This window comes from Patagioenas fasciata, chromosome 3 (genome assembly GCF_037038585.1).
Source record: "Patagioenas fasciata isolate bPatFas1 chromosome 3, bPatFas1.hap1, whole genome shotgun sequence".
Classification (NCBI taxonomy): domain Eukaryota; kingdom Metazoa; phylum Chordata; class Aves; order Columbiformes; family Columbidae; genus Patagioenas; species Patagioenas fasciata.
Genome location: NC_092522.1, coordinates 95,181,706 through 95,206,714, shown reverse-complemented (window position 1 = coordinate 95,206,714; position 25,009 = coordinate 95,181,706). Strand labels below are relative to the sequence as shown.

At 38.2% G+C, this 25,009-nt stretch overlaps 1 protein-coding gene across 10 annotated transcripts in view; it reads left to right on the top strand.

The window, feature by feature from the left end:
- Positions 1-25,009, top strand: part of COL19A1 (collagen type XIX alpha 1 chain) — a 189,340-nt gene that overhangs the window by 76,733 nt on the left and 87,598 nt on the right. For 8 of the 10 annotated variants that reach the window (XM_065835269.2, XM_071806921.1, XM_065835270.2 and 5 more), the window contains 3 exons: positions 13,999-14,052; positions 23,719-23,772; positions 24,468-24,503. In XM_065835269.2, the coding sequence (XP_065691341.2) occupies positions 13,999-14,052; positions 23,719-23,772; positions 24,468-24,503 (144 nt within the window). The remainder of the gene's footprint in view (positions 1-13,998; positions 14,053-23,718; positions 23,773-24,467; positions 24,504-25,009) is intronic. The other 2 variants (XM_071806922.1, XM_071806920.1) reach the window with 1 other exon arrangement.

Genomic DNA, 25,009 nt, shown 5'->3' with positions numbered 1-25,009 from the left:
CTGGCAGTGGTAGAGAGCACAGCATCATCTTGGCTCTACATAGACATGTTGAAGTCCAAGTTTCCATGTAACAGCTGGGAGGGTTGTGTGGCACCAGTGGGGTCAATGCTGGGGCTTGAGTCAGAGCACCTGTGTAGAGGAGAGAGGGTAGAGGTGGGCATGGACATTGAGTGGGCTACTTGGGGAAAACAAGAATTGGTGGCATATGTGTGTGCAATTCTGAGAGAGATGGAAGAGACTCTGAGTAATTCAGAAGCCAGACTGGGGGTACATCTGTACTAAAGTGGGAATGCACAGAGATCTGTAGTGTATCCTAGTGCTTTCATTTGACTGCACTGCCTTCCCAGACAGTTTGTGGTCTGGATGTAGTCTGCAAATAGCAAATCCTACTCCTTTTCAGAGTCAAAAGTAGAATACAGGATTTCTGGTTGCCTTGCTTTTCGTCAGCTTGGCTAGTGAATTGTTTGTATTCTGTGATGAGTGGGAGATGTCCCATGCTCTACCTGTGCTTCTGGCTCACCAAAAAAGAGAGGTCATCCTCTGCTGCAGCTACCCAGTCTTTTAGCTCAATTGATAAAGCTTAGTGCTGTGAACCAAAATATTCTCTCCTTTGACTCCACAGATGATCTTTGCTGGAAGGCCTTATAATTCCTTATGACAGACGTTTTTTGCTGTTTACCATTTATTAATCTGAACAGACTGAATTTCAAAAATATGATTGTTGAGCCAAAGATAAGAAATATGAGAATAGAATTAATTTGCAAACTAAATGTGACCTCATTTGGATTAGAGAGAGGCCTGGAAATAACCCGTCATTCAAGTCTTGCCACAAAATAGTCTCAGAGAAAAAGGTCTGACTGAAGTTCAACGTCCAGCCCTTTTTGTTCAAACTTATTTTCTTATCACTATTTCTGGATTTTTTTTTTTTTCTGTCTGCTTGCTGTTTTTGTTACTTGTTCTTGATTATCTGTGCCTTCTCTTTTTTCTTTTTTCCTGGCTCATAACATTTCTATTGTGCACCCATACACATATCTGTCCATTCTCTTTCCCTATGTTACTTTTCCAAAAGCTATTTACATTTTACTAATACATTTGCATAATATCTTTGAGGAAAAACTTATCTTTAATTGGAAGTGCTGTGAGGAGCACTGCAGGTACAGTGTAACATAATATGAGCAGTTCAACTCCTTACAGATCTCACAGGTTCTGAATAACTTCAGTTTGTATCATTGATCTAGTCTTACAGTTAGTCAGGACTGAAAATTAAAATAGTTTTATATGGCTGTAACTATCGGTGTTTTCTGACAGTGTAGTCTAGGTGGGATATTTCTTCTTGATAGGTTTAACTTTCAGCGAGTATTTTTCCTCAATTTCTAGTTGAATGTGTGTATTTACGTTGTTGTGCTTGTATGTTTACAGACATATTTAAGTGTGTCCTAGAATAAGTCATCCCCTTCTAGGAAACATGAGATATTACAATCACAAAAATATTTAGTAAGATACTAATTAAAATATTTATAAATTATGTAATTTCTTTTTATTCACTGCAATGCAGTTATTAAAGGAAACGTGTTCTTTACCAAGAACTTGAAGCCAAGAATTTCAAGGAAGAAGGCACTACAGCAATAGAGAGTAAGCACAACTGAATCCTTGCTGGCAGGTGCAGTGTGTTATTTTGACATAGCAAACTGAATACAGCTCCTGACATACGAGTTTCCTTTCTTTCAAATGGGAGGCAGCCCTTGGGATTTACTGAGCGAAGCTAAGCTGTAAGACTGAGCTGTCAGGGCTCCACAGCAAGGAGGCCATGAGTGCACTGCAGCTGCTACTATCAGTGAGAATGTGTTGTAGGCACTGTTGCAGAGGATCATTCTTTATGAAAGAGACAGTGCTGACAGGTATCCAATGAGAAGAGGCAATAAGATAATCTTATAAAACAGTATTGATGCTGCAATATTAGAAAACATCATTTAGCATAAATTGCATAAATGCTTATATGGCCTTGTAATTTCTACAGTGTAGCTTCATATTGTGAGACTTTTTAAAAAATTCTTTTATGTGGTATTTCTAAAATAGGCATGAATGCTAAGAAGTAAATTTGCAGTTGAGATAAATGTGTTTAAGCTAATAGGGCTCCTTAAATGTGGTCTTTCAATTTTGGATGAGTGAATATGCAATTTGAGAGTTGTTTGCAATTAGGATAAGGACCAGAATTCACTAATGAAGAGTGATGAGAGAAGAAACAACAGAACAGCTACTCATGTTGGTCAGTGTAGAACAGGAGGTGAGAGAACCTTGTTCATGAATGTACTAAAAATAAAACTCAGTGTTTGTGTGAACAGGGGAAGCTTTTCACAACCTCCAAAGACAGATGTGGATGTTCTACTGAAGAGTCAGCAACGTGCATGTTGAAGTGTGTTTAAGTCTCCAAAGCACTTTATTTTTCTCCACTTGGCAGTAGTAGGTGTTTGTTAAGGTAATACTGTCAATGACAAAAACAGTCTTCCTCCCCCATCTTCTCCTTTCCAGCTGCTTCTTTCTATTCCCAGTGTCCCTGTGCACTGCTGTTTGTTGCAGGGGAGTAATTTAGGGTTCTGCTTACTGCAGAACAATGTTTAGATTTCTTAAAGAGAAGTGCAACTTAAAAGAGTTCAGCAACGGGTTCACTCTGTTATTTACTGCATGAGGGAAATATGCCAAGCCAAATGCTACTTACCTTCTCTCTGGGTGCCTGTACCCATTCACAAAGCAAACTTTTATGCGTTCCGTCCCTGATAACTCTGATAGCTCCAGAGTCTATGTTCAAAGCTTGAGAGGCAAACTTTCAGGCAAGACTTGATAACTGTATGCAGAGCAGACTTTCAGGAGAGAAAATTCTTAAGAAAAAAAAATAATGGAGTAGAATAGCAGGAGGGCTGGCTCAAGCTGGGTACCTGTGCAGAGGTCCAACCTGAGCGTAGGAAACCATAAACTTTTATATCTTTACAAACCATTCATACCATGAGTCAGTCCAACAGCAATGTTTTGCTTGGGGTTTTCTTGCTTATCATTGGATCTTCTTCTCTGATTCCACGTGGACCTTTGTTTTGTTCGGCTGTAGACATTGTTTATTGTCCATAGCCTTGCAAGTGCTGTTTTGTCTGAATCAGTCCTTTCTTCCCAGCAAATTGCAAAATAGGCCTTATCTTGCAACTGTTCAGTGTAATTTGTAGTTGCTTTTGGTAAATACAAGCAGAACTTTACAGCTTAAAATTTTAGCAAATCCAGCTTACCAAGTAGCATATAGCAAAGAGTATATTAAAAATCATACAACCTTGTATCTGTAAATAATTCATTATGTTTAGTTTACATCTGCTTAGGCTAAATGATTAATACTAAACTTAAATTGGGCTCATCCACTGACCTGTCAGTTGTAAACACATTGCCATACAGCTCGCTTATTTAGCAGGGAAAGCTCAAAGTGAGCTTATCCAGGCTGTTGTATTTATAGAATGAAGTGGTTGACTCATAGTCAATTGCATACAGTAGGAAAAGTATACATGAGACTCCATGCGCCCACAACTTAATGGCATTCAATGTGCCATTCTGCTTCCTTGGGGGTCTCCTGGAAGGAGTTCTTGACCTGGCTGCAGCTCAGGCCCTTCCCTCCTCTGGAGCCTGGGCCAAACTGCTGCTGGTTTGACTGGGGCAGGAGTCGAGTGCATCCACCTCACTATTGCAGCTGTTTGTGTGATGCCTAGTAAAGTAAATAAATCAGAGAACTATTTTGACCAAAAAAAGCCCTCTGTTTACTGGGTTACTGGGTTATATTCCAGCAGATTCTGCTTCTCCAGACTGCTGTCTGGCTTGTGGCAGAATGCAAAGTAGTACTTCAGTATGGAAGGAGTAGGCACATCTCCCCCTCTCTCTGCTACTTGAGGCTAACAGCTTCTTTTGTTTGGCCCAGAGCACTCTGGCCAGGGCCATTAGGTGAAGGGAATGCCGAGGCCCAGTGAGCCGCTGGGCGCCTGCGGCCAGTGTGGGGTATGTTTGGAGGCTTCAGGGGCACCCCACAGCCAGTGTGGGGGTGCAGAGAAGCTTCTGGAGTGCCTACAGTCAGGTCTGATCAGCCTATAAAAAACGGGATTCTCGCCGAGACTCCGCCCATTGTCGCCGGTCTCTCGGAGCACGAGCCAGATGCTGCCGCCGAGAGCCCCCCTCCCCAGGATGGAGACTCTGCTTGCCTTGCTGCCACGGGTGTGAGTAAACTTCTTGCAGGATTGCGAGTATATTTATACTTTCTGTGCACATATGCACGTGTAACTTCCCGTGCTTAATACAAGCACGTATATTTTCCTCCCGTGCTTCCACATAAGCACGTGTAGTATTCCGTGCACATTCGCACGTGTAAGTAAATTAACCCTCGCAGGATTGTGAGTGTATTATAAATTTACCCTCGCGGAATCGCGAGCATACACTTTCCGTACCTGTATCTCTTTAAGAATAATCCTGCACCGTGTTCAGGCAAGTGTGTACTCCTCTGGGACTCAGAGGCGGCTCCGGCATTGTTTTGGGTGAAGCCACGTGCATGCACTCTGTGGACCGCCTGTTGTATTAGTTGCTGCCCCTTAATAATTTTCCTCAACTGATATCCGAACCTATATTTAAGTCACTTTTGGAGTGCTAAAACCCTGTTTCTCACCGGTACAATAAAAGTCATTTTGGACCCTGTTGTCCCTTAAACTAGCCTCGAGGTGCCTCCGTGACAGACTTTTCTTCAGCAACTAAGGTGTTCCAGAAGAACAGGTATGTTTTAATGACCAGAAGGTGCTGCAGTCCTACCTAGATAGCTTTTGGGGCTGGAGAACAGTATGATTCCTTAATTCCTTTTAGTTGAAGCTGAACTGAAAGATGTACTCCAGGAACAAGCTTAAGGTGCTGCAATTGCTAATGGCTCTTGAGTTCATGAAAACAGACAGGCAGGCAGGTGTTCAGCCATCTCCAGGAAAGCAGGACTCCATCACACATAATGGTTACTTGGGAAGATAAACGCCATGATTCTGAACATCTCCCCCTTCCTTCCTCTTCCCCCAGCTTTATATACTGACCATGACTCATATGGTATGGGACATCCCTTTGGTCAGTTGGGGTCAGCTGTCTTGGATGTGCCTCCCCCCAACTTTTGGTGCCCCCCCCCAGGCTACTCACTGTTGGGTGGTGTGGGGAGCACAAAAGGCCTTGACGCTGATGTAAGCACTGCTCAGCAGTAACTAAAACATCCCTGTTTTATCTACACTGTTTCCAGCACAAATCCAAAACATAGTCCCATACTAGCTACTATGAAGAAAATTAACTCTATCCCAGCCAAAACCAGCACACCCAATTTCCTGGTCTGAAGTATGCATTTCTAGGACCATATTAAACTATTACGGTGGTCTAAGAAAATAGAGATAAATGACACTGCTGTCTGTGTGGCCCTGATGAACATGGTCAATACTCACAGCTTCAGAAAATGACATTGTTCTAGTTGTCATGTGACAGGAATAAAGCTAGAGATGCAGCCTTTGTGCAAGTTGATGGACTGCTATGTCTTTCCTGCAAACACTTGATGTTGCAGTAACCATCTGCAGAATATCTTTAGAATCTAAATAAAAACAGCAATAGCCTACAAAAACCATGAAAGTATGGGCATCTAAAAAAAATACTATGTTCTGTGAAAGCAATATTATTTGTCAACTGCTGACAAGAACAGATCGGCTTTAGGCTGTCTTAGGAGCCTAGCCCTGAAAAGAAACTAGTTTATTCCTCCTATGGAAAAACCTTTATTCAACACTAACACTAAGGCAGCATAAACAGAAACCTCCCCACTAAAAGGCAGATAGAATTTTAAACAACTCTAGCTGAAAATCAAATCCATTTGTAGTATTTACTTAAGGAAAGGAAAAATAATGTGCTCATTAAATGAGGCAACTTGTTTCCCAGTAAGGTTTTAATCTATTGATAGGTACGCAAGATACTGAAATTCAAAACTACTGTGGAGTTTGACACTGGAAACTTAGAGCCAAATTCAACTGCTAGTTTTGTTCATGAGTGATGCAAGAGAGAAATTCTGTAAAAGCTCAAATATTTATGTAAGTCAAAACATGTATTATGGTTACTTTGTGTTGCTTCACCTATTATGTAGATTTTTGCTCATCACACCAAAGAATTGGGCCAAAAGGAGGTGTTATCAAATGGAGATAAATTGTATGACTTTGTGTAAGCCTTGCAATGCTGACTTGTGTACTGAGTTTGGTACTTAAGTTTCCCACTATTTAAGTACTTGTGGATGAAAACCAGAAAAGGAGAAAATAAATGATGAACAGAGTTTTACCAATGACATTGCTAATGGGTGGGTGAGAGCAAGATGAGGGAGCATTTGTGAAAATAGTGTAATCAAGTCCAGATGAAGGTGGTAGCTCCGTAGAGAGCTGAAAAAGGTTACGTCTGTGGTCTGGATGTGATTTGTATCTGAGAGCCTCACTTCAAGATTATTCTAGTCCTTGGTGACCAATAGAATCCGTGTTTTTCAGTGACACAAGAGGAAGCTTCCCCAAGGAAGAAAATGTTGAAGGAAACATTTAAAACTAATTCAAATGGTTAGATACCACCAAGAAGGCACTGAAAAGTTAAGATGTTTGCTTGGACAGGAGGCAAGTCTGGAATAGAAGTGTAAATGATGACTCATATAACTTATTCTTGATTTCCATATTTGCAGATGAGATTAGCCAGAGACATTGTAAAAGGAGAGGAAAACTGGACCATGAGTGTGTCTTGTATAACCTCTTCATGGAAAGTTGCATGTATAAGTTGTCTGACTATATTCGTGAGTCTTTATAGTTTGGAAGGTCTTTCACTTTTGAATTCTGAGGAAAAGTATAGCACAGTAAATGACATGCAATACACCAATTTTTGAACTGAAGTGATATTCCATGTATAAAACGTACTGTAGAACTCAGCCAGATGGAGTGAGTAAAGAACAGAATATCTATTACTATTCATGGTGAGTGTCTTAGGGTCTTTAAAATGTATTCTATGATTTCTTTCTGTAGATGCAAATTGTTCAAATAAGCATATTGATTTTTTTGGGAAAGCTTTGAGTTATTTTAAAAAGCTATTTACATTCACTAAAGCTTCTCCATATAAATACCAAGTAATATTTGCAAATTAAGATTACCACAAAAAAGCTTAGTGACTTTTCCTTATAAACACATTTTACCTGACTGATTGTATGCATATTAATATGTTTGAGTGGATGTTAAGAACGCATATTATCTAGGAGAAAGAGACTCTGTTTTCAGATATCTCATGCTTTAGGTTGTGTTCTTTTTCTTATTTTTATGAATAAAACTTGATCTTGCATTAAGAATTTTTGTTTCAGTCTAGGAATATAGGATCAAATAATTACCAAAAGAGTGGTGTTTTGGAAGTTGATTTTGTTTGGTTTTTAATCCTTGACAGTGACAGTTTTGAAGGGGGAAAAAACCAGTATGAAATGATAATGGCAGGATGGGCCCTTTCAGGTTTGCATACAGAGCAAAGTTTGCAAACTACAATATCTAAATTTCATGAGGCAAAAAGCAATGCCAGTGTGAGCATCTTAAGCCTGGTTACATTCATTTGGGGCATTTATTATTGAATAACAAATGTAAATGCCAGATTGTGGTTAGTCTTGTATGAATTGTAGCAAGCAAGAGCTATCCAAAATTTCAGTATTTTTTCTTCTTGTGCTGGCTAACATCTATCACCCAAAAGGATGAAGTTGTGTCTTTATGTTTCTTTTACCCTAACAAGTCTCTTAGATGAAAATGTATGTTATGTACTATTCTACATAGATTATTTTTTCCACTTATCGAAGTATTATTTAATTCCTTTTAGTATTTCACTAATGATCTTAACTACTACCTCTGGATGGTATCAGTGAATGTTAGGTAGTCTCTTAGCTTTCCATGAGATAAGGTTACATTGTAGATAAGGACCAAGGTGCGATTCAGAGGTCTGTAAGGAACACATTAAAAGTCCAAACAATTGTTCACTTGTGTTTTCAGTAAGGCATTGCGGGTAGCCTTGCTGTGGTGGTGTCTAGATGTGAAAGAATAGAATTTGAGTTTTCTGAAGGCTTAATTCTCAAGTGTATCATAGTTATGTAGGCTGAGTAAGAAATTATTTCAATAAGGCAATAACAGATGACACTTTCTGGCCTGCCAGTGTGTGCCGTGGAATTGATAGACTATTTTAGAAGTCTATGTTTGTGGATGTTGTAATGTGAGAGCTTAGTGTTCAGTGAAGAATGTAAAAGTATACCTAAAGCACATGACTTGATTGAATATGGATACAATCCTTCATTCTAAAGAGGTTGCTAACTCTTCAGAATATGTTCATCTGTCTGCTTCTGTTTCCTCTGTGTTATTGGGTTTGATTTTTATTTTGCTGTTCTTTATCTCTGAATAATTCTTTATCTATACTGTTCAGTCACTGTGCCTGGTGATGATGGCATGGTGACAGTGCAAACAATCGTTTTGTTATCCTTTATATTACTGGTATTTGAATCAATGTTTGTCTTTCAATGCCTTCGTGAAAAGAGGAGAATTTATTTGTTAAAATGAGAGATTTTTGACTCCTTAAGACATGTGCCTCCTGCAAACACTGTAATCATTACACAGCTCCCATTTTCCAAGAGAGAGTGATCATAGCAAAACCAAGGAGCAGTCTAGAGGAATTGTTATCCCAGAAGAGTGTACAGGGTTATTTCTGCTTCACCCCCATGAGGAGACACGTGCAACAAAGCATCATCAAGTCTGTCTAGAGCATTCTCAAGCAAAATCTACAGCTGAGGCAATTTCACTCTCTTCTTAGATAGATGGTTACAGTACTTCTCTGCTTTTTTAAGCCCAGTTTGCTCTCCTCCGAACCTAAATCCTTTTTGCTACAAATTAAACCCATTATTTGCATTATTACTATGGAAAAGTGGTTGTCCTGTTTACAGCATTCTTTCCCATATTGGAGATTCACCAGCATGCCCTGTGTTTACTCTTTCCTACTTTTTTTTTTTTTTTCAAACTTTCTATCATTCCCGTTTGGAGAAGAGAGCAGATACCTAGAAGCTGACAAAGTTCCATTAAAAATACGATGCCCTCAACTAGATGCTCTTTTTCACTGTTCTCATCAGTGGCCGGTAAACCAGAATCATTTGTTCGATTTGAATTTGGCTCATCCCAGAATGGAGTCTGGCCTTTTAAATATACCTTTGTGTTACAGACTACTGCTCACTCTGTGATCCATGATAATCCCAGGATCATTTTCTGCAGTAGTGCCACAGGGATTACTCCCTATTCTTTAATTGTGCTTTTGACTTCTCCATTTGGAGAGCACTACACTGTAACATTTATTGGATGTGATATTTTTGATTGCTGTTCTGATTGATTTAAATAATAAAAAAAATGCATGGCTACCTTCTTCCTGCTGAGAGGAAGAGGCAATTCACCAGTGCAGTTTTGGAGCCACAGGCTGGCCTGGCTTCAGATTGTCCTGTGCCTAAGATTTTGGACTCAATTGAGATGGTAGTTTGCATTTATATAGCCTCTCTGGCTTAGAAATGCTTACAGCTTGCTCAGAAACGTGATGCGTGACACTAAGCAGTAGTTAGCCTGTGTGAACATCTTCAGCGTTGCTGTCTATGTGACTGAATCAGGAAGGAAAGATCTTTCTCGTGACATGTTATCTGGCTTGGTCAGGCACTGACACCTGTTGTTTGGGGGGTCTTTCACAAGACGGTGATGATGCAGTTTGGAATCAGAAGTGTTTTTATCATAGTTTCTTGATAATTGTATCTGCTGAATTCTCTGAATTGATGATGCTTATGGAGCTTTGTGATCACCTACTTTCTTGCTGTGTTTGAGTATCCTAAACAGGTGGGTTTGGGAAGACACAGTGACATCCTTACAGCTCATCACTATTGATTTTAGTTTACTAGAAACAGAAGTGTATTTCTGCAATGTTTTATGACATCTCTTTCTGACACTGCTTAGGTAATGGTCTTATGTGATACAGGGTTACCATCTGTTAGGAAATAACCTTCTTGTATCACTCTTTCCTTGCATAGTTCCTCCCAGTCTGAAGTGAGATAAAATCATTAATCTGCCTTGATTTCTATCCCTTTAAAATGGTGTACTGTCTCAGCCATCCTGATGTACTTCACCATGACTATTGCTGCTTTCCTGATGTATATTACTCCATATTCTGCAGAAGGGTTACAGGTCAGTCAATAAGAATGTTATTGGGATGGAGCCCTTTGTAACCCTAGCTCTCCAGACATCTGTCAGCAAAAACAGAAAGAACCATAGGTTGTTTGGGTTTTTTTTAACTGAAGATGCTGATTTTTTAAATTCATAACTTATTAAGGAAAAACCAATAGGCATTACTATGAACTCACTTCAATTTAAAAGAAGCTATAGAGAAATGGAAGAAAAGAAAATTCAAACAGAGCATTCTACTGAGACAGAGCTATAGTAGAACACAAGAGTATTAAAAACAATTTTAAAAGCCATAAATATCTTAAAGATGTGTAGGGTAAAATCACTGAGTTTCAGAGGTTAAAAGTTATAAGGTATCTGCACTGAGTTATTGATACTATATAGCTTGCTTACTTTGGAGAGTATTTCAGCTATCGTTAACAATGATGCTTTAAAATGGTCAGAATGAAGGATATCAGAGATTCCTGATTAATATCATTAACAAGGCAACAGTGCAAACCATCCCTCCCCCCCCGCCCCCCCCAAAAAAACAACAAACAAACAAACAAACAAAAAAAAAACACCACACAAAAAAAAAAGCACAACCAAACCTTTACCTTTTGAGGTAAATTTTTACATAGGAATGTATTTTATTTCCGAATACATTACTTTGCATTTATAATAAGGAGGAAATAGTATGCAAGGAAAATGAGGCTGCCTTAAAGTGGACAAGTGAGTTGAAGGCTGGTATTCTTATTGTGCAGAGGCTGTGCGTGACCCCCTGGCTCTAATTAAAGAGTGTTACCACTGAATTCAGTGTGTCCGCCATTACGCACGGCAGACTGAATCCCTCCCAGCGCTTATACTGGAGCGACCCCATCAGCTTGTTCCATTGGGGTAATTGAAAGCAGAATGCACCCAAAGAAATACAAATATTTCAGTCTTTTGTTGGGTTAGTTTAAGTTAACTAATCTACAAGGCATGGTACTTCCAGAGTTTTGCCATCCTGTTTGTGCAATAAATAGTCTTAAATTGTCTCATCTGAATCTAGTATAAGCAGGCAGGAACATTAGTTATGAAATGACATTAACACATTTTTCTCTCTTTTTTGTTAATACATGAGGTAAGCCACAATGTTGGTTATTAACAGCCTCCTCTACACTGCAGAGTGGCTTCTGCAGTTCTGCAAATTGGCTGGATTTGAAGCTGTTAATTATGCAGTATAGTGTGCTCCATAAAAGCAGAAATGAGCGTGACTTGGCTCAGTTCTCGTAAGAATAAATTGTAAAAATTGGACCTCTGTTTGATTTGAATTCTGGCTTCACAGAGGACATGGACATTCCATGCAACAGGCTTGGCGAGGACAAATAATTTACTCCATTAAAAAATCAGAATACGTTCATAGTAAAATCGTAAACCTGGCAGAAACCCACAGCTCTTGGATTCTGCAGAGGGCCGGGACTCATTAACGAGGAGGGCTTTTCATCATTTTCTCTCAGAATTTGACAAACATCTTAAATCCGAATATCTCGTAAATCATAAGGAAGGGAGTTGTTCTTTCTTCCCTGCATTCACCAGCCACACTGGTATGTGTCTAGAACTGCTCACCGGCATTTTAAAGTTGTGGTCTGCCTGCTGGAGAAGAACAAGGCATGGTCTCCAAGCCGTGCTGCTCCTCTGGCAGCAAGGCAAAGGATAAGCGAGAGTGAGAGGAGGGTCCTCTTTTGATTTAGGCTCTGTGTTTAGGTTTTTATGTAAATGTAGGTGTTGGATAACAAATTATGGCAAGATAGTTTTACCTTAGGTTTCCACCTATACATCAAGGAATTTAGAAGATGTTACTACTTGTGTACGTATTTATACCATTTTTCTTGAAGTATGAAAGCAGATAAATCATACGAGGTAAAAAAACCAGCTCCATGAAAACAGCTCTATAAACTGGAATGTTTTTTAAATCTCCTAGAAACATATTTGGATAAGGAGATATTATGTCAAATAACTGACTGTACCTTTGTAGCTGTTGGAAGGCTGTAGCAGTGTAACTGATATTGAAAGACCCTGAAAGCAGTGTTAACTATCCACTGTGTCACAGTGATGAAAAGTAAAATGTCATTTTTGCAGTTTCTTTTAAAAGTTTTAAGTAAGCTATTTAAAGAAGACTAGTAAGTTTTGGACTTCAACTGTTGTTTTTTTTAAACTGACAGCAAAAATTCCTATCTCAATCTAGTCCAAAGACACCATTATAGATTAAACATACTAAAATAACCAGTGTTAAATTCCTATAACTGTTAAGTGTCATTTAAACTTTTGCAAAAAATGCATAGATTGATCTGGCTTAAGTTGGAGTGTTTTAATTTGTTTGTTGTTGGGGTTTTGGTTTGGTTTTACGAGCAAGAAAGGTAATAAGTGATGAAAAACTTTAACAGGCTAATGCGCAGCATTAGATTTGTTATCAACAAGATGTATTAAAATGGAAACAATGAACTAGTGAAGCCATTTTGTGCATGGGATTATTAAATTTGCAGTTTGCTGTTACTAATTTGTTAGGAGGCTTTAGTTGTTTGAGAAAGCTCATACAAACTCATTTTGCAAAACCAATTATTAGATGAAATGCCCGTTATCATTGCCACTGGAGGACTAGCTCTGAATCAGGTCTGTGTCACAAGTGGAGTTGGCTGAATGATCCAAGTTCAATCCCATTTACCTAACAGAATTATGAGGATGATGCTGACATAATGAATAGGTTCTGCTCAGACAAATGAAGTTCCTTGGAGATAACTGAAATTCAGTGCAGGGTTGTTCCCTCCTTCTGCTTGGTATGAAGAGCTTGGACCCTGGTAAAATCAGTCCTCATCCTTTTATCAGAATTACATTACTTTTATGATTTGATAAAATTAGTGACAGTAACTCAGTTATAAAGATGCCTAGACTTGTTGGTTCTGGAAGACATTGTCTCTTAAATTATGCTTCTTCAGCAGGTGTATTTTGTTCACTTTGATGAAATATGTGTTAACTAGAATAGCGTGGTAGCTGGAGAGAATACAGAGCCAAATCCTTTCATGGATCCTACGAAGAATATTGTGTTTTGTGGTCAATGTTTTATGAACAAACACAGGAACTAGCCTGTATAGTCGATTCTGAAGGATTCTTTCCACCATTTTTTTCTTCTGATTCATAATGTTGTTCATATTTGTACTTGTGTGAAAATTTTGAGAACAAAAATTGTTTCCATTTTTCAAATGCAGTCAGTGAACCATATACCAGTATGAGTCAAAGACAAATGATAATATTGAGAACTGTTCTGTTATCAGACATTTAAAACAAGATAGCTTATTAAAAACAGTCTCAGAATGAATGCAATTAATTTTGTGTCAGTGTTAAGATTTTCAAAAGGTAAACTGTTCCCCAGTGTAAATTTCTGTTTCACCACCATGTTCTCAGAGCACCGTGAGAACCAAGAGTATTTTTCTGTGGTGAGTGTTTTTGGATGTTCAGTGGCAATGTAAACCGCATTCACTCTGTGAACAGAGAGCTGTAGCTCTCAGAGTGCTAGACATTTTTCAGAGGCATTTGTTTGGAAAGACTTTCTGTTGGAATATAAGAAATAATTTTGCTTGTGCAGCCAGCAATGTATATGTAGCACTTCATGTAGAACAGAACAGAATCTTAAAATATTTTTCCTGTTAAAAAGTGTCATGGGTTAGTATTTGTCTTGTGTATATAATAAAACAAATATTCATCCTTTTAGGGTGAAAAAGGAGATAAAGGAGAACCAGGACCAGAAGGCCCTCATGGAAAAGAGGTAAACTGAATGATAATGAAACAGTCAAGTTACAAACTGTTTTGGGGGGTGGTTAAGCAATGAAATTCAGCATTTATGTGAGGAGAGTTGTCAATGTATGAAATGCGTATGCCCGGAAAGTTAACATCCACAGGATGATGAGGCAAAAAAAGATGCACTCAGGTGAGATCCAAGTTCATAGGGCTTCAGGTAGGACAGGAGAGCTGTGGGTAAGGGTATGGTGGGTTCCATGATATTTCTGCTGAGGGATTATGAGATAAACTGAAACAAACATGACAGTTAAAACAACACAATATAGATGAGAATCATTCCTGGTTGGATAATGTACGGGAAAAGAGGGCATTACTGGAGGCCGGGTAAAGCTAGGCCTGGGGCCTTGATTTCTGAAAAAGAAAATACAGACTGGTAGCCATTCCTTGGTGATAGCCACGGATGTGCCACGGGCCTCATGTGACAGAGGATTTGAGTTAAAATTTCACTTTTTTTCTATGCCAGATTTCACTGCCTAGTCTCTTCCATATTTTCTCTGCCATATTTGAGGTAGAGCATGAATCTGTGTCTAAAAATACTGGATAATCCTGGTCACTGAGTTCACATTCAAGCTTGAACCTGAGCTAACACTATAGACATGCCCAGTAACAAACCTTACTTTTGCCTAATGTATTTTTAAATTTATATTCATTTTTGTATATATTAAAACAAGATGAGAGAGCAGAAAATCAGATTATTTTTTTCAATGCAACACTAAAATGGCCAACCAGCAAGATTAAAAAAAAAAACAAAATCAAGCCAACAGTTTTCTTTATCCCACTCCTCCCCTCCTATTTTCTCTTGACCTAGCTGGGGGTCAGCCTTGGTTTAAGTTTTAATGGAAGATATGGTTGGCTCTCCAATTGCAAACCATCACAGTTGAAGGCAGAGGGGATCTTACAGGGTGATATGAACCTGACTGTCCGAATTCTGTGCTCAGTGACTGGCATTAGGACTGGAATCCTGATACAGGATTTGGAAAAACCATTCAGCAAAGCTTTTTTAAGTAACTTTTCCAAAAGAGTTAAAGCAGTCAGTATTTCACACAAAAACTCTATGACAGCCTAGCTGGGTCTAGTGAAAATGCAGTAAAGCTGAGTGCATAATTGTGACACTTTTTAATGTCGTCTGGCTTTCTATGCACACTGTAACCATAAAAATATTTTTGCTCTTTTAGGTTCTTATGCTAGATAAATCAGGGTTGTTGGGGTTTTTTTGCTAATAGTGGATGTCCTGCATGTGAAAACATATACTGTGTACTGAGCTGAAACTACGTTTAGGTATTAAAGAGGTATTCTCTTGTAGCCTGCCTGTCTGTAAAGGTGAACCATATACTTCTGCCATGCATACATACATGCTGACAGCATGGAAAAAACACATCAGTGTTTCTTTCCATAGCTCTGGGGACATTTCTGTGTTGGTCTTACACGATCTCCTTTACTACATGTGATCTTGTTCCATAAACCTTTTAGGAAGAGTAAGGTATACCAAGTATCTCGTGAACTCCAGGACATATTTGACATAGTGGCACTATGAAAGTGTAAAATATCAAACCTTTATATTTTGAAATATTTACTGAACTGTTGTGATATGTCAAGAAATGACAGATTATCATCGTGGGGACTGTTATTAAAACATTTTGAAAATAAAATTGCATAAGGCAATATAACATTACATCGTTTGAATCCACACATAAATCCTTTTTAACAACACTTACATAAATTGCTTTGGACTCAGTTATCACGATGCATGGAGATGCCAGTCATTAAGTTTAAATTTAAAGGACTGTGTATCATTGACTCTTGGTTGCTATCAGTGTCAAACTCATTCCACATAGAGAAATGTAACATCTGATATTTCTGAAATAATCAAGTTAATCTGCTTACATGGTCGTAATCTGCAGTGCTGTATAAAGAAAGCCTGAAAACACTTAAAGCCAGCACTATGGGCTGCTGGCAGCTGTTGTCTTTCTGCCTAGGGGAGTGAGGGTTTCTGTGCTTGCAAGTGAAGAAATTGAAAATGATGACTGCACATTTTATCTTGCACAAATGGTAGAAACACATTTGAATTTATTTTCATCAAAATCTGGAAAGTAAGTTTCACAGAAATTAATTTTGGTTTGCTAGCTGTTACTCCTTGTGTTTTCTTAGCTGTACAAATGTTCTTGCTAGAATGCATTAACATGACAGAGGGGAAGCCAGACCTGATTTGGAGACAAGATGAAGAGAAGAGATATCTAAAAAGTTTAATTCCCTCATCCCTCACTGGTTGTGCTAACTGGGTCAGTCAATTTCATTGAGAATCAGGTTTGGATGCAGGAGCTGTGAATATATTTAACTGCTCTGCGCATCTCCCGGTTTATCACTCTAGGAATCCGAGCCATGATCTACAATGCTGTGTCCCAGTCTGGGACATTATTCAAAATCCATCCAACAACAGGAATACTTACTTTAAAAAACAGTAATGTAGTTGCCTTTGTATTTAACTTCTTAAGGAGTAGTTATAATAACTTAATATATTACTAACGTTGTCCTCCCATGGTATGTATTCACGCTACATCTGCAAGCAGGTATTTGTGTTATATCAAGAGCCAGTTTGCTTGAGTAGTATCTCTGAGTTTTACCCCTCGAGACTTTTACAGCCACTTGACATTAATAATGCTGTCATTTATGTCACTGTAACACGTGGAGGTTTGTGGACACACTGTGTGAAAGAAATCCTATAAATACAGTTTCTTCTCTCTCCATCACGCTGATATCCCATATGGAATAAGGACAAATTTGCAATGCAAATGTCCATGGAACTGTGGAGTAAGATCTATGTGATATTCATACATTTGTCATTTGAATAGAAATTGAGAGAAAATATGTATCACTGAAACTTTCTGACTCCTGTTGGAGTCTTGTCATTTTCTTGATCAGTGGTACAGTCAGGAAGTGAGTACCATGGGGTACTACCAATTAATGTTTTGTTGACATAAATCGTTCAGCAAAAGTAAGTGAAAACAGAAAGTTTTGTCATATTTATCAGCATATGTCATGCATAGCTAGAGGAAGAATAGAATCTTTATTACGAATTGAAAAGAAAAAAAAAAAAGCTGAAATTAAAATCTAGTGTATAATCTCCACAGCATTAAACCAACTGCTTCACCAATTTTTTTTTTCTCCTGCTGAGAAAAGGCGGTACCTTAAGTGACTTTTAAAATGTTTTCCTACATAAAATATTGTTATTCTTTACATACCTGATGTCAAAGACTGGACCTCTAAAGTTCAGTGAGTGATATCAAATATCAGGTTTTCAATGGAAAGATGGAAAATATATCAGACCTTTCTATTTTTATGCTTGTGGGAAAAGGCAAACTGAAATACAAACTTTGTAAAACGATCCAGTGTATTCATATGACAATAGCAGTCATTTACCTTCACACCCTCCTGGCCTGTCTCTCTAATGTTGAACTCTCTTGTAAGGAAATGTTTGGATAAGAAGGGAAGAATTCTATTTCTTGAAAGTATGAAGTTGGTAATGATATTTAATTATATCTAGAGCTTGAGGATTCTGTTACGAGCAAAAGCATGAGGGATAGAGCACATTGTTCAGGATCCAGAAAATTCTAGTAGTATAGCAATTTGAAGTTTTTGAATGATATTACTGTGACAAAAGCAACAGCAATATTTAAAAGTACATGGGACAGAAACTGAAAAATAGTATATTGCTTCAAAAATACTTTGCTAAATTGGAAAAGTTATCCCAACATATACAGTTTGGTGTTGTACAGCTGACTGAAGATATTGTTTTAATTTAGATTTCATGAAGAAAGTGTAGTTCTGTTGTCTTACTTATTGGAGTATTTCCAAATTTTATTACTTGGTGTAGAGATTGTTGATTTGATCTATAATAGTTTGGTTGCATATTGTTGATTAATGTGTTGGTTGCTTAAGTGTATTTCTAATACTTTAGGTAGTAAGTGTTGTTCTGGGAGATTTTAACCTGATGGGAGATTGAACCAGATTACTCTAATGCAGGCCAGGGAATTTCAAATAATGAATGATGTTTTTCCAAACAGATGTCTTTTAGAGTGAAAAACCTGGTTCCCCCAGAGATTGCGCCAGTCTTACTGCAACACTGCCATATGCATGCTGAGTAGTGCATGTTGCATGAATACTTGCATTTCCAGTGGGTGAGACTTGGCTGCTGGAGGAGATGCTGGAATCTCCTGTTTGGGGTTCAGCTGATCTCTGCTGTCTTTTCGTTGGGAAGAGCAGCTCTTGTCAGCTGCTGGTACATTTTACCTGTTCCATCTCTTTTCTGTGATGGTGTAGAAGGATTGGATGCTGCTCCCTCTCGCTGAGAAAATTTTCAGTCTATGATACAGTTTTCTCAGACCTCAGTGAACCTGCTAGAGTATGTTAAGTCAGAATTCATCAAGTAGAACATTAGGGCACAAAAAGCATGTTTTACTTGGAGGGAACACTTAACATAACAATTTTCCTAACATTTCTGAACTCTAAAAAGAGTTTTCTTATTGATAATTTTGTGCAAAGCTAACAATTCGGTTATTTTGATACTCTTTTTAAGACTTCTCTGATCAAATTCATGTCAAATTTATGGTAAACATTTTGTCTCAGGGTGAGAGGTTAATGCACTTCTCAGATATTTCCCAGCTGTGGATAAGTAAGTAACTGATGGCAGCTGAGAAAACTCTGTGGGCCCTGTCTTCTAACACTACTGGTGAGGTTTGCAATGTGGTTGATATCTGTCTCTTCATCATAGTAGTTCATCTTCAAGGAGATGTCAAACAGAACCCTGGCTCTTGGTGCCCTTGGTCTTCAGTCCATATGGAAACCCTTCAGTCCAGTTGTCTGCTGCCAGGTGGTGTAATCCTTAGAAACTCTGGTGGCTGTGTAAGAGTTTCCCAGCAAGCTTCGTCTCCTCACCTTCCCTTTCTTGAGCCTTCTGAATTTGGTCCCTGGCCTGTCATTCAAATCCCTCTGTCTGGGCTGCAGAGCTTTTATCACAGGGTTGCCAGCTACTTGATCTCAGACTGAGAAATGTCTGCTCATTAAACCCTTGCAATTCCCTTGTGTGACTTTTAAACCCAGCTGAACATCACAGTGTCAAGGTTAAATGCAACAGACAAGTCTGCAAGAAAATCTAATTTACAGAAGCATACTCCTTTAAATTACAGGATGCTCTCCCTATCCTGTGTGAGCACCAACACAGGTTTCCATTTTAATATAACTCTTGTAGGCTGTATGGGAGTATTCACAGAAGGTATGTACTTGATTCAAGTTGTTGCTGTTGTTTGATGGGCCGGTTAGATGATGCTGCTATGGACCAGGATTCCTGCATGGGTTGATTCCTCAGACACTACAGGTATATGGGATGTGATTTCCCAGCAGAAGGAGCAAGCTATGAATCCTCTGTTTTCTTCATCATCTGTCCTTTTTGCTAGTGATTGGAGTAGTACCAGTTTGAGGATCATCGTGGTGAGCCAAAAGAATTGGTTTAGTGGAAAATGTCATTCAGTTCTCTTTTCTTGCAAAATCTTCAGCTGTTCTGATCTTATCCAAATGACTGAAACCATAGAAGGTGAAAAGCTGTTTAGTTTTCTGGTTCTTGTTATACCTGCCACTTCTTTTGAATCAATAAAGTATTCTCATACTTGGTAAGGAACATATATTTATCACATCACTAAGTTTATTTTTTCCTCGCTATGGAACTCCAGAGCCCAGCAAGAATTGTGTGAGACTGTAGCTGGTTTAAAAGGAAAATTCAAATAGAAAACCTGTTACCTTTTATACCAGTAGTGTTGGGACACCATTAATAAAATCCTATTCTTTGAAGAATTTGTAAAATTGTAGTCCTTTTCAGAATTTTAAAGCACAGTTACTGGTGGGTATTTTGTTGGTTTGGTGTTGGTTGATTGTTGTTTTTTGGTGGGTTTTGTTGTTGTTTTTGTTTGGTTGCTTGGTTGGTTTTTTGTTTGGGGGTTTTTGTGTGGGGTTGGTTTGGTTTGTTTATCTTAATGCAGTTGACTTTGTAGGCTGGCTAAGACTTCAGAAATCAATATCAGAGAAAAGACTGGCTGGTTAAAGATTTGTCAAAAATATCGTAACTTCAGCTTTGGTATTTCTTCTGGTGGAAATAATTTATTGTCATCCCCTTTCAAGCAAATAGCTTCACACTAGTTTAATCTTTCCCTGTTGGCCCCAGTTTTGCTGACTTCACACCTTTATTGGTTTTTGTGATATACTTGGTCCAGTAATTTCTCTGTTGATCAGCAATTGTTACAGTAATGCTTGTCTTGTTATATATATAACATTTCTCATTTTTGCCATTTTTCATGTTGTTATCTTGTTAGTGTTGAGCTGGCCTTCTGCATGTGTATCTTATTGCTTATTTTATATTTTAGCATTCATAGAGGAGCCTCAATGTGAGTTTATTCTGACCTGCAAAAAGACCAAGCTGTAGTCCTGTTTGTGAACTTAGGGATGTGTATCATCATATTCTTCAAAGAGCTAGAATTAACTTGGGATAGAATTCAATAATTCATTTACTTTCTGTTATGAGAGCTGCTGGAATTTTTACTCAGTTCCTGAATTTTAGGGAAATCTGATAACAGGCTCCTTAAGTCAATAGAAATCAATTTGTTGTTTTCAAAACTGACCTCACTTTCCTAAAATAGGGCAGAAAATGAGCTTTTCTGATTCAATCCATAATCTAAAATCATCCCAATTATATCTGTCTAGATAACCACATCCATTTCACTGAAGCATCCTGTTCTGGTCTCTGCCAGGGATGGGATACGGTACTGTACATTGCCACAAGGGGCTGCAGATTGAACTTAGCATAGGGATTCTTACTATTTAGTAAGTTACCTACTTCTTAGGTAGTTTCAGAGACAGCAGCAGCTAAAACTTTTGGCAGCTTTAAAAGAGTGGCTGTCAGGAAGAATAGTCATGATGCAGTACCAGATGTGCTTTCACAAGCATCCACTGTGTCTGAAACTTATTACGATAATATTATTTTTAAAAGATATATAAGGTGTAAAAGAACAAGAAATACTTCTAATGGGATAACCTTTTAAGCGACTTTTTTTTTTTTTATTCTACTTTTCTTTCTTCAGGTTATAAACTGCAAAGGAAAGCTAATTCAACTATTTTAACATAAATACTTTATATAAAAACCTTCCCAGGTTCTCAAATATTCTGCTTCAAACACTGCAGGGCTTCTTGTCAAATATGTAGTTTCCCCTTGTCCTTTTTATGTGAGGTCGACCTCCATGGTCATCGTCTGTGCACGAGCTGTCGAACTGCGTACCTCACCGAGGTGCACTGCAGGAACACTACAAAAGCTTTAAACATGCCAATTAGGGAAAATTAGGTTCATAGTTGGACAGTGCACAGCTTGGGTTCAGTAGATTTCATCTGCAATTGTATTTTCTATGCAGTAGAGACACACACATACGTGTCACCTTCTGTGAGGTACAGATTTTTTTATCTCTTCTCTTCTGTAAATATAGAACCTAATAGCTAATTCTTGAATTCAAACCTATTGTTCCACTGCTGATTTACTAATATTGATTTTGAACCAGATCCATACAGTTTTCATACCTGAAAAATCCCTAAAATGGCTTTTTAGAATATGGAGTGGTTGTGTTTTATGCAGTCTTTCAGAAGGAGGTGAAAAGTAAAATGTAGTAAATGGAGATAATATTAAAACTATGTCATAAATATGCAGATTGTTAAAAGAAAGCAATTCTTGGCTTGGTTTTTGAATCCATCTGCCTATTACATTTTTAAAGTTCAAACAGCAAAACTACTTCTGATTTAACTATTACATATTTGGCAAGCTTAATAAAGGACAAATCAAAGCTGAATCAGGGGTATTTACAACAACCATAAATTTAATCCAAAGTGGGTACTTAAATGCTCATATAGTTCTAAATGATGTTCCTTCCAGATGGTGAATTAATGTCATTTTAGCAGGAAGTGAAGTTGCACAAATATGCAGTATTTAGAACACTCACTGATTTAATGTTTCTGTACCCACCAAGGCACAGATGTTGCTTATCATTTTCATGCCAGTTGTCTCTGTCTTTCCAATATGACAAACCGAGGAAGAGAGTTTGCAAGGGCAAAAAGGGGGCTGGGAAGACCTTAACTTAGTAAACCCCCAGTCAGATGTAGATGAATCTTTTCTGTCCTTGACCTATTTAGCCTCCACAATAAAAACTATGGTGACCTATGTGTGGAATATCTCATTGTGATTTGGTTCTGTATTGCCTATATTACCACCATTTAGTTTCTAAGCAAAATCCTCGAGCCTGTAGAGCTGTCTTTGATTTACAGCATGCATGCTTTCCTACCGCATGCCTCTAAAGCAGCGATCAGAGGGATGGCACAAGACAAATCTGTTGGCTTAAACAAAAAGGAGTTCCTGGTATGTTGGTCCAGCGTAAAAATTGAGTTCATTCCTTACTGCAGAATGGCTTACATTTGCTGGGCATGTTTCAAAACATCTCACTTTTCCTTGGATTTTGCAGCAAGGAGAAGACATCAGAGATTATGTGCTGGGTGCTAAAAGGCTTTTTTGGGGTGCTTCTGGTGAGGCATGTTACTGAAGGAGCTTTATCGTAGATATTGCAGAGGGTAAATTCAGAGTAGATATGAAGAGTAAATATTTTATGATGAGGATACTGAAACACTGGAACAAGTTATCCAGAAAGCTGGCAGATGCCCCATCCCTGGAAACATTCAAGGCCAGGCTGGACGGGGCTCTGAGCAACCTGATCTAGTTGAAGATGTCCCTGCTCATTGCAGGGCAATTGGACTAGATGACCTTTGAAGGTCTCTTCCAACCCAAACCATTCTATGATTCTGTGATTGTGAAATTGCTGCATATGTAACATATAAGATTAGGCAGTATTATCTGCTTCTCCAGCTGAAGGTGGAACTAAGGAATGTGATATGAAGGACTTGATCATTTCTCTGATTGCCTTTTCAAACACTGGTGAAAATCAGAGTGTGGGAGGATACGCAACAGCTCTGAGCTTTATTGTGCTGCAGCTCAGCATTGCTACTTGAAACATAGAATCCACAGCTCTCTGTTTACCTCTGCCTCTTCCCCAATTTTAGCAGAGTTTACATGAATGCACTATTACTTTCTCTACTGTTCTATCTTGGTCGACCATGCAAGACACAAACCTACTGGGACCATAAGTGAAAGTCATGGGTGCCCCATCCCTGGAAGTGTTCAGGGCCACGTTAAATGGGACTTTGAGCAACCTGGTCTAGTGGAAGGTGTCCCTGCCCATGGAAGTGGGGTGAGAACTATTTGATCTTTAAGGTCCCTTCCAACCCAAACCATTCTACAGTTCTGTGATTTCTACATGCTACTTGCCACAATCGGTCACAAACAAGTAGATAGTTTGACTTTATGTGTTGAAGACACATGCATTCTTTGATAGTTGTTACTCTGTTCACAAAATAATGAAAAAAAGGAATTAGGAGTACTAGTAATGTGGTAATATTTTAAGGCTTAGTTGGTTAGTATAAGCTAATTCACAGCACTACAGGATTTTGCCCAACACTTTCCACAGATGACAACAAATATGTGTTTTGCTTCTTTGCCTAGGGACTAAAAGGTGACCCTGGTAGTCCTGGTGTGGCTGGTCCTAAAGGAGAAAAGGTACAACTTTATTTTTAAAGTTGTAAGTAATGTGAGTGTAGTGTGCATGATATTTCTTCAATATTGAACACAATGCCTTAACTACATGTGATAAACACCCACTGCTACCATTTGTGTAGCTTAAGGCTTGAATAATGAATACAGACTAACCGTAAATATGGAAGACAAGTACTTTTTATCACAAGAAATTATGAAAATAATTCAGAGCAGAAGCCTAAATCTGATGTTCTAAATTGCTGTCTGGGTGACCTGATTTGCTCCTGTGGACTGAACCTGAAGGTCTCACAGCACAATTCGTACCTTAGAGACCCATTTTTGTGAATGATTTACACACTCAGATGTCTTTACATGTGTGAGCTGTCACACTGAGTTCAGCGGCCACCCTGTGCATGTAAGCTGCAGCTTGTAATTTAACATATGCAAATGTGTTTTGAAGGATTGCTTTTTTTAAAGCTGTGATTCATTTATGCAGAGACCTGCCATTTTTTTTTCCATTTAACCTGTGGTGCACTGCGTACATCTATGCCATTACTGAAAAAGGATGTTGCATTAGTCATATATTTTCATAATCAGAGCATGTTTGATGATTATATTGAATTTACTTCTGCAGTGGTGCATATCCTCTAAAATGCCTAGAGGTTAAAAATGTATAACTAAAGAGACTGTTGATTTATTTACTCTACTGTTTTAACTAGGGAGATGCAGGACCTCCGGGACCAACCGCCTTGAGTGTAAGTACATGTAAAACAAAAACAGATGAAAGAAAATCACTAAGAAATGTTGCAGTTTTTAGCTTATTTGAAATGTAAATACTTTCATTATTAAATTTAAGAGCAAAGTCCCTCTCTTTAAAATGCCTCTACATTTTCTATATGAATTGTGAAGGAAGGAAAGTGGAATTTCATAAATATAAACAAAATAAGTGTATTCAAAAGATATTGTGCCCCACCAAATACTAACAAGAATATTGTTGGTTTTTGGGGGGTGGGGGTTGTTTGTTTGTCGTTTTATTTTTTTTTTTATCTGTGTGTAGATAGTATAGGCTGGTTGAAAGTGAAATAATTTGAAAGAATTCAAGTGAAAGAATTCTGTTGTTATTTTTAGTGAAAAAGATTTTTCAGTAAAAGCTTGCAAAACTAATTAATCCTTTTTCAGATATTGTAAATACTCTATTTTCAGATTACTTTATTAAATACTTACTTATGAGTTGAATGCTATCTGTACGACACAGTATTAC